The 9,638-nt window shown below is 35.3% G+C and overlaps 2 protein-coding genes and 1 long non-coding RNA gene across 3 annotated transcripts; 2 read left to right on the forward strand and 1 right to left on the reverse strand.

Annotated features, from left to right (window-relative positions):
* Positions 1–1,150: 1,150 nt before the first annotated feature.
* On the forward strand, positions 1,151–2,518 carry Tsen34 (tRNA splicing endonuclease subunit 34). Its single transcript, XM_088029228.1, has 4 exons — positions 1,151–1,544; positions 1,594–1,662; positions 1,713–2,042; positions 2,093–2,518. Exons 1-4 carry the CDS (start codon positions 1,493–1,495, stop codon positions 2,416–2,418), a joined length of 777 nt encoding a protein of 258 aa, XP_087885354.1. The 5' UTR covers positions 1,151–1,492; the 3' UTR covers positions 2,419–2,518.
* Positions 2,408–3,101, reverse strand: mRpL27 (mitochondrial ribosomal protein L27). Its single transcript, XM_088029229.1, has 3 exons — positions 2,908–3,101; positions 2,698–2,861; positions 2,408–2,650 (listed from the first exon to the last, which is right to left on the reverse strand). Exons 1-3 carry the CDS (start codon positions 2,963–2,965, stop codon positions 2,447–2,449), a joined length of 426 nt encoding a protein of 141 aa, XP_087885355.1. The 5' UTR covers positions 2,966–3,101; the 3' UTR covers positions 2,408–2,446.
* A 1,342-nt stretch (positions 3,102–4,443) lies between these two features.
* LOC148178187 (uncharacterized) lies at positions 4,444–7,678 on the forward strand. Its single transcript, XR_015769598.1, has 5 exons — positions 4,444–4,634; positions 4,718–4,932; positions 4,983–5,484; positions 5,535–6,244; positions 6,297–7,678. It is a non-coding gene; the product is annotated as an uncharacterized LOC148178187 (long non-coding RNA).
* The last annotated feature ends 1,960 nt before the right edge of the window (positions 7,679–9,638 follow it).

Raw genomic sequence — 9,638 nt, forward strand, 5'->3', positions numbered from 1 at the left:
TGCAGTTCGTTTACGCAATACAGATGTGAATTACACTCGTTTCTTGTCAAATAAATGGTAAAATATTTTTTCTAAAACTTCAGTCAGTTTTTTGTACAGAAATGTTCGCAATTTCAATGAATTTCCGTGCACATTCATTGTACAAGGTGTTTATAAATGTTTCTAGCATCAAAGGTGGCTCTGGAATTCCTGTCATGCACTATTTTGCCGCTTTGTGTTCATAGTGAATATAACTATCTTGAAATATTTTTATCGTGTGATTCATTAAATTTCCATTCTAAGTAGGCCGTGTATTTTGGACGTGCGTTGACTTCTTGTTCGATAACTAGCAAATCTCGCAAATATTAAGTCGAAACTACTGTAATGGTGTTAGTTACGACATGAATTTTTTTCTCAAAGCCAACTGCGAATGGAAATTTAATGAATCACACAATATAATGTTACGTTAATGACGTTTCAGTTACGATTTTGTGTCCAAGTTTTTCATTTTCTGGTTTTAAACCACAACTAACACAGTTTATTTCTCAAAACTCACTGTAGGAGTACACAAAATCGTAATTGAAACGTCATTACGTAAGTAACATTATAAAAAAATTTCAAGATAGTTATATTATATACATTTGCAGTTAACCTCAAACATTGAGATGTTTCAGGTTAACTACAAACGTCAGTTGAAAAATCTAAACCCACATTTGTAATAAGCGGCAAATTTCTTTGACATTTCATAGCCACCCTTGATACTACAGAGCTCATTACTATCGGTCCACTCATTAAAAAGTTAAGTTGGCAGCAGCCCTTAGTGATTTTTATCGGCAACAATTGGCAGCAAAAGCGTTTGACCTTGACGCAACTGTGGCATGCGTAAAAGCTAATCGTCTTTCACAGCATTGCCAAAACTTGTTAAATCTTTATTAAAATCATTCTTTTGAAACAAATTTTTAATTAGTTATTGATTAATTCATTCAACTTTGACAACGTGTTAACCTCAAAAATCGCTACATTCAATTTTCCCCTAATTTTCTCCCTAAGGAATTGAAAGCCAGATTTACACCCAAAAATTGATTGAATGAGCTGGACTGACTTGAAACATTTGTAAACACCTTGTAGATACGATTATAATACACTTAGTTTACCTGTTCATATCAATTTAGTATAGACATGCCATGGCCGCTTGCTACTAGCTATTTATTCTTTTATCGCATGTAGCATTGAAGTTCTTGTAACGAACGTAGAAAAAACATTGTATGCAACATGTGCTACAACTAGCAATTTTAAACTTCTTGAATGTTGAAAACGATTTTAATGACCATATCATATGTACCGTAGTCGTGCTGTGCGGTTTGTTGTATCTAAAATACATTTTTAGGATTCCCTGGCTTAACCTCAAAATTGATAGTTGTCAACTTGACAGCAGCTTGCTAGTTAAAAGGCATGTTTATAAGCGGTCAAGGTCACCTCGTGTTTGCTTCTGCTTTGCGTGGTTTGCGAAAACATGATCGAATTGTTTGATCATGATGGAGATATATTAGTTTTTGATGTCGATGGTAAATAAAATTATTTCAGTTTGGGCTTACTTCTCTGCTTTTATTTTAGACTGGAAAGTTCTGCGTAAAACCCATCGAATTTCGGGGACTTTGGTTGGAAACGTAAATACCACTCAAAGTACTATTTTATAGTTTGTATATTTGCGTTCTGTAATTCACAATTTACAGCTCTTCCACTAAAATTACTACCTGAGGAAGCACTGCTGCTAGTTGATAAAGGATTGGCTAAAGTTTTGAAATGTACTTCTGATGTAACACATGATGATAAAAAGAAATGTGAAGAATTTGAGCGTGATTTACTTGATCAAGAAAAAATCGTTTACAAAAATTTTCGGAAAAGACAATTAGAAAGTATGATTAACGACATAGTAGCAGCAAAAAGAAAACATGGAGATAACAGATCAAGTGAAGATATTTTTGCTGAAGAATTAGAGAAGTCGTCGCAAGTAAACAAACAAAATATGATCTGGCCCATCCCATTGAAGTCTGCTTGCACTGGTAAATTACATTCTGTAAATTCCTCCATCAACACTTTTGTACAATTTTAGTACAAAGTTCTGAGGTTTCTCAAGAAGAGCTCAAGAAGGCAACTTCAGATTTAAAGTATCACATTTATAGAGACTTGTGGGAAAAAGGATATTATATAACTTCAGGCTTTAAATTTGGGGCTGATTTTCTAGTGTACTTAGGAGACCCAGTGGCTTACCATGCAATATTTATAGTGCATTGTATAGAAAACCCTGATCAAGCAATTAACTCAACTGAAATTGTAGCTTTTGGTAGACTAGCAAGTGCAGTGAAAAAACGAGCAGTTTTAGCGTGTATAAAAGAAAATCAAGTATGTTATATAACAATGAACTGGATAGATGCCTAACAAATTTATTCACTACTATCTAATACATCTACACCTCTTCAATTAACTTAAAATTTTGGTGTTGTTTTTCAGGTAAAACATTAAAGTATTTTTTATAAAACTCTGTGTTTTTTCTAAACCCATGGCACCGTTGTACCCAAGTATGCTCCCATTTAGGGTCTGCCTTCTCACATGTGACAACAACCTTCCCTGGTACCATGGCAAATAACGTTCCATTCCTGCCTAATCCCACCTACAAATTTAAAGTGTTTTATTAAGCCACAACTGAATGGAAATTACATTCAAGCCTGGGTGAAAACGTAAAGTACGTTGAGTAGCCAACATGGTACCTGCAGGTACCGTCCATCCATCTTGCACCTTCCAACCACGATGTTTTGGTTTCACTTTGGTGCTCGTGTTTTGGGTACTACCACTAGTCTTTTTACTAGCATTTCTAACCGACACTACAACTAGAAGTTTTCAGATTTAGGATAAAAAAGGTATTCTAACCTGAGAAAATGCGGTGCGAATTTTGGACAACTTGTTTAATGTTTCCTAGGGAATTCATGTCTCCTAAAGATAATGAATTTATGATCTATACATACATGCGGAATAATTTTAATTTTATTAATAAGCCGTAACTTTAAGGTTAAGTCAGAGTACTCTGTCCTGTCAACTGTCTGTCATTTCAAAGAGTTTATTAAAGAACTAGAGAGATCCTGAGCTCATGAGCATGACGTTTTTTTTTATTTGAGGCAAACATCTTTTGAGGATTTTAAGACGGTTTGCATTAAAGTAATTGTTTGATTGATGTGAAAAATTCTACTTTAAATTATCGCAATTTTCGACCATCAATTAAATGAACTCTGGTGAAAACAACTCGTCGCTGATTGGCTGTTTATGACGTGTTGTGTCCATAAAACAAATATTAAAATTGAAAATTAATTCAAAAATATTTTATGAGAAGTTTGGTGGATCTGATTCCATATTTCTCTAATTGTCAGAAATTGGGTATAATTTATCTGATTACATATTATCAATTCTATCATATGCCTTATTTATTTTGAATACTGCATTAATACTTACTAAAACGTGAGCAGGCTCTCTCGCTTAGATAGTTGAGAGTTCCGAGTTTTCGTTGGGGGTTCTTACTCCTTGAAAGGTGTGAGTTTGAGGTGGTTGGAGTGTGTTTTTTTGGATAGAGGATATCGTTTTACATCACATAGGATTTTTTTCGTATTTTTACCTGTCTTTGGGGCTGCGTTATTAATTTTTTTCCGATCCGACTTTACGTCGACCCCGTCGATTTTATTAACGTGAAGCAAAATCATAAAATCATGAAATGTCACTGAAATTTTCAAATGACAGGTGTAAATATTTTTCCATTTTTCTCAAACGTTAAAGCTTTTCCACTACTGCAAGTGTTGACCGGACATTCTCTGAAGAGTTTAGAATGTGTTTTTGTACCCACATCTGGGTTTAAAATTCGTTAAATGGGTAGAATCTGCACTTTTCCATCATCATGTCGAAGCTTTGACGTCGCATGTAATTATTCAAACTGCGCTCGGACTTTTTGCACATCATTGGTTTTCGGACTATTAAAGCTTTTCGAGGTACAAAAGTGGTATTGGTGGATAGAGAAAAAAATTACAAATGCATCGATACTCATCAATCTGGGACAAGACCCAGAATTTTGGTAAAAATTGTAAAAGAGTTTTTGGGATTTTTGGTAAAATCAAGGAGGTTCTAAATTTGACAGTTCTCATCGACGCGAGAGTAAAGTTTGTTCGAGAAAATTGCCTTTTATTTGAAGAAATTGAGGCTCCGGGGGGCCCATTATCGCTGTCTACGTTGACGCCAGAAAGCCCCTCATCAATTGTGAGTGTTTGATTCATCGAAATCATCGAGACAAATGAATTTTGAGTGAATAACGATCCTACCGTGCTCGAGCGAAAAATGCGTTCAAATCTATGGATTAAAGGTAAATTCGAGTTATTTCTAATCAAAAACATCATCAAGGCCTTTTTTTAGATGGTTTAGAGCAGATCCAGTGCGTGAAAAAGAAATAATTTTTTTCATGGTCATGATGAAGCGAGACGTCGGCTCTGAATTAATTCAATCTGCGCTCGGACTTTTGTGCATTATTTGTTTTGGGACTTCTGGAGCTTTTCAAAGTACACAAGTGGTATTGGTGGAAAGAGGAAAAAATTACAAATTGATCGATACCAATCAATCAGGTACGAGATCCAGCATTTTGGTAAAAAATGCGAAAATGTTTTGAGAAATTTCATCAAAATCAAGGAGGTTCTAAATTTGACAGTTCTCATCGTCGACGCGAGAGTGACGTTTCTTCCAGAAAATTGGATTTATTTGAAAGAAAATGGGGCTTTGGGGAGGCTACTGTTGCTGCTTGCGTCTACGAGAGAAAGCCCCCATCGACTGAGAGTGTTTGATTCATCGAGACAAGTGAATTTTGAGTAAACAACTATCCCACCGTGCTCGAGCGAAAAGTGCGTTCAATTCTATGGATTAGAGGTAAATTCGAGCTCTTTTTAATGAAAAACATCATCAAGGCCCCTTTTTAGATGGTTTAGAGCAGATGCAGTGCGTGAAAAAGAAATAATTTTTTTCATGGTCATGATGAAGCGAGAGGTCGCACTGAATTTATTCAATCTGCGCTCGGACTTTTGTGCATTATTTGTTTTGGGACTTCTGGAGCTTTGCGAACTACACAAGTGGTATTGGTAGAAAGAGGAGAAAATTACAAAACGATCGATACCCATCAATCAGGTACGAGACCCAGCATTTTGGTAAAAAATGCGAAAAACTTTCCGAGACTTTCGTCAAAATCAAGGAGGTTCTAAATTTGACAGTTCTCATCGTCGACGCGAGAGTGACGTTTCTTCCAGAAAATTGGATTTGTTTGAAAGAAAATGGGGCTCTGAGGACTCACTGTTGCTGCTTGCGTCTACGAGAGAAAGCCCCCTTCGTCTGGGAGTGTTTGATTCATCGAGACAAGTGAATTTTGAGACAACGATGATCCTACCGTAATTGAGCAAAAAATGCGTTCAAGTCTATAGATTAGAGGTAAATTTGAGCTCTTTACAATCAAAAACATCATCAAGGCCCCTTTTTAGATGGTTTGGAACAGATGCAGTGCCTGAAAAAGGAATAATTTTTTTCATGGTCATGATGAAGCGAGAGGTCGCACTAAATTAATTCAATCTGCGCTCGGACTTTTGTGCATTATTTGTTTTGGGACTTCTGGAGTTTTTCAAGATACAAGAATGGTATAGGAGAATGCAGAGAAAAATTACAAAACCATCGATGCCCGTCAATGTGGTGCGAGACCCAGCATTTCGGTAAAAAATGAGAAAATGTTTTGAAAAATTTCATCAAAATCAAGGAGGTTCTAAATTTGACAGTTCCCATCGTCGACGCGCCAGTGACGTTTGCTCGAGAAAATTGGATTTATTTGGAGGAAAATGGGGCTTTGGAAGACTACCATCGCTGTTTACGCCGACGGCAGAAAACCTCCCTTCAATTGTGAATGTTTGATTCATGGAGAAAGATTATTAAAAACTACAAAATCCCCTCTGAAGTTAGCCTGAGTAAGTTGGTAACTCTGTTAAATAAATCGATATCGATCGAAGTTTCGTTGGATTTGTGTGCCGACTGCTTTTCAAGCATTTCAAGAAGACAACCGGTAAGTCCCCTATTAAATTCTTTTACTGGCAGTCATGGAAAGTCCAAAAAGTGAGGTTATGTCATGATAGCTACAAGAATGCAGTGTTAACTACAGAATAAACAAGGGGGCCCTTTTGCATGAGACTGTCTTATATCTAAGGTATTTATTAGCACTCAAGTTCCATGCAAATAGTAACGACGCCATTTTGTAGAAAATTGAAAGAACAACACGAGCTTCTATAAAGAAATCAACATTGGAGGGGCAACCATCGGGCAGTTTCTTAGAGGAGCGTCAAGGACTTTCTTATGCAGTGCAAGAAAATTAAGGCCAAGGGTCCAATTGAGGAGCCCCAATAAAAACTGGAATGACAAAACGAGGAACTGAAGCTATGGAAGTAGCAGGTTTTTAAGTTCTTCAATGTTTCAAGGTACTATTCAAATTGTTTCATTATTGGAAAGATGGGGGTTGCCTTACAAACTTACTTTTTTGTTTAATAATGACTTGAGACAGCCCCCATCTCTGCCTACTGGGATTAAATATATGTTAGAAAATGGGAAAACCGTTTCTTTTTAATTCGAATTTCCCCACCTCTCCATGTCAACTTTCAACTGTCATCATTTCGTCGGTAGACGAGTGTAGGTAAACTCAGATATAGGGGAAGGTAGGACAAATTGGATTTACAGATAAATGACATCGGTTAGACCTTCTTTTTTTCTTTACATTATTGTTATGTATTGGTTGATTCACAGTTAAAGTCCAATTTGAATTTTGCTAGGGGAGGACTGCATTCTCCAAAATATAAAAAATGGTACGAATTAACAATTTTTCCATTTTAAATTATAAATTAAGAAAAATTGAACATGAGACCAATTTAATAAATAGCAGGGGAAAGTAAGACATTTACGATAAATTAAAAAAATAGGTATGGAAAGGTGGGTAAATAAAAATAGAAAATTTAAAATTAAAGACGTGGAAACAAAAATTCGAAAAATTTTTTTATTTTACTTCAAAGCAAATAGTAGGAAAAAGTAGGGCAATTTCGGTAAATTGAAAAATTAGGTATGGAAAGGTGGATAAAAGTGAAAACTCTAAAATTAAAGACATGCAGGAATATAATTTAAAAGCGTTTTTCCTTTTATTTTAAAACAATAGTAGGGGAAGGTGGACAAAAATGAAAACTCCAAAATTAAAGACATGTAGGAATAAAAATTCAAAACTTTTTTCTTTGCCTTTGAAACAATAGTCAGGGAAAGTCGGGCATTTTTGGCAAATTTAAATGTTAGGTATGGAAAGGTGGGTAAAAATTTAAACTCCAAAAGACATGTAGAAATAAACAATCAAAACTTTTTTTCTTTGACTTTAAAACAGTTGCAAAGGAGGATTGATCGTTTTCCACAAATTGAAAAATTTGGTATAGGAAAGTGGGTAAAATTGGAAAATCCAAAATTAAAGACATGTTGGAATAAAAATTTAGAATCTTAGTTTCTTTAAAATAAAAACTTACAAACAAGCAAAAGTAAGTAATCTTTGAGCGATATAGGGAAAGGTAGGTCCTAATGGATTTTGAACAAATAAATAATAAACTAAATATTAATTGGTAATTTTTACTACGCCAACAGGCAAATAAGGAGTAAATAATCAATTTTAGAATATGTAGGGGAAGGTGGAGAAAAATTTCTTTCAATAAGTTACAAAGCTGAGACTTTAATTTTTTAATTTTATAACTTCATACCATGCAAATAAAAACTAAATAAAAATTTAATTTGAATTTTAATAGGGGAAGGTGGGGCAGGTTGAATTCTAAAGAAAACAAAAAGAATTACAATTTTTTTTTCATTTTTAAATGAAACCACGTGAAAATAAAATTTTTACATCTCTATTCCCCCGACTGTCTTAATTAACAGGTAGACTGATCATGCGCTTATTATCCCGACTGCCTTAATCAACAGTAAGACTGATCATGCGCTTATTATCCCGACTGTCTTAATTAACAGTAAGACTGATCATGCGCTTATTATCCCGACTGTCTTAATTAACAGTAAGACTGATCATGCGCTTATTATCCCGACTGTCTTAATTAACAGTAAGACTGATCATGCGCTTATTATCCCGACTGTCTTAATTAACAGTAAGACTGATCATGCGCTTATTATCCCGACTGTCTTAATTAACAGTAAGACTGATCATGCGCTTATCATCCCGACTGTCTTAATTAACAGTAAGACTGATCATGCGCTTATTATCCCGACTGTCTTAATTAACAAATAGACGGATTATGCGCTTATTATCCCGACTGTCTTAATTAACAAATGGATGAATCATGTTTTCCCCCCGACTGTCTTAATTCACAAATAGACAAATCATGCGCTTATTCCCCCGACTGTCTTAATTAAGAAATAGACGAACCAAGCGATATTAAAAAAAAAAAAAAAAGAAAAAAGATAAGTATACTTAAAAAACAAGCGAGTGCTATTAATCAAGACGGGCTAGTTAATACTTACTAAAACGTGTACTCGCCCTCTCACTTGGATAGTTGAGAGTTCCGAGTTTTCGTTGGGGGTTGCTACTCCTTGAAAGGTGTGAGTTTGAGGTGGTTGGAGTGTGTTTTTTTGGATAGAGGATATCGTTTTACATCTTATAGGATATTTTTCGTATTTTTACATGTCTTTGGGGCTGCATTATTAATTTTTTTCCGATCCGACTTTACGTCGACCCCGTCGATTTTATTAACGTGAAGCAAAATCATGAAATGTCACTGAAATTTTCAAATGACAGGTCTAAATATTTTTGGATTTTTCTCAAATGTTGAAGCTTTTCCACTACTGCAAGTGTTGACCGGACCTTCTCTGAAGAGTTTAGAATGTGTTTTTTTACCAACATCTGGGTTTAAAATTCGTTAAATGGGTAGAATCTGCACTTTTCCATCATCATGTCGAAGCTTTGACGTCGCATGCAATTATTCAAACTGCGCTCGGACTTTTTGCACATCATTGCTTTTGGGGTTTCTGAACATTTTCGAGGTACAAAAGTGGTATTGGTGGTTAGAGAAAAAAATTACAAATCGATCGATACCCATCAATCTGGGACAAGACCCAGAATTTTGGTAAAAATTGCAAAAGAGTTTTTTTGATTTTTGGTAAAATCAAGGAGGTTCTAAATTTGACAGTTCTCATCGACGCGAGAGTAAAGTTTGTTCGAGAAAATTGCCTTTTATTTGAAGAAAATGGGGCTTTGGGGCCCCACCATCGCTGTTTAACTTGACGCCAGAAAGCCCCCCATCAATTGTGAGTGTTTGATTCATCGAAATCATCGAGACAAATGAATTTTGAGTGAAAAACGATCCTACCGTGCTCGAGCGAAAAATGCGTTCAAATCTATGGATTAAAGGTAAATTCGAGTTCTTTCTAATGAAAAACATCATCAAGGCCCCTTTTTAGATGGTTTAGAGCAGATCCAGTGCGTGAAAAATAAATAATTTTTTTCATGGTCATGATGAAGCGAGAGGTCGCGTTGAATTAATTCAATCTGCGCTCGGACTTTTGTGCATTATTTG

The sequence above is a fragment of the Gnatocerus cornutus genome, chromosome 2 (genome assembly GCF_029298725.1).
Source record: "Gnatocerus cornutus isolate USDA-ARS CGAHR chromosome 2, icGnaCorn1.1, whole genome shotgun sequence".
In the NCBI taxonomy this organism is placed as follows: domain Eukaryota; kingdom Metazoa; phylum Arthropoda; class Insecta; order Coleoptera; family Tenebrionidae; genus Gnatocerus; species Gnatocerus cornutus.

Excerpts from the sequence above, each read along its gene's own strand:
- mRpL27 (XM_088029229.1), bottom strand. The coding sequence starts at position 2,965 with ATGAATTCCCTAGGAAACATTAAACAAGTTGTCCAAAATTCGCACCGC. Across the intron at positions 2,862-2,907 it reads TTCGCACCGCATTTTCTCAG|TGTCGGTTAGAAATGCTAGT; the intron begins GTTAGAATACCT and ends TTCTAGTTGTAG. Across the intron at positions 2,651-2,697 it reads GTTTTCACCCAGGCTTGAAT|GTGGGATTAGGCAGGAATGG; the intron begins GTAATTTCCATT and ends TTAAATTTGTAG.
- Tsen34 (XM_088029228.1), top strand. The coding sequence starts at position 1,493 with ATGATCGAATTGTTTGATCATGATGGAGATATATTAGTTTTTGATGTC. Across the intron at positions 1,663-1,712 it reads AAACGTAAATACCACTCAAA|CTCTTCCACTAAAATTACTA; the intron begins GTACTATTTTAT and ends CACAATTTACAG. Across the intron at positions 2,043-2,092 it reads ATTGAAGTCTGCTTGCACTG|TACAAAGTTCTGAGGTTTCT; the intron begins GTAAATTACATT and ends GTACAATTTTAG.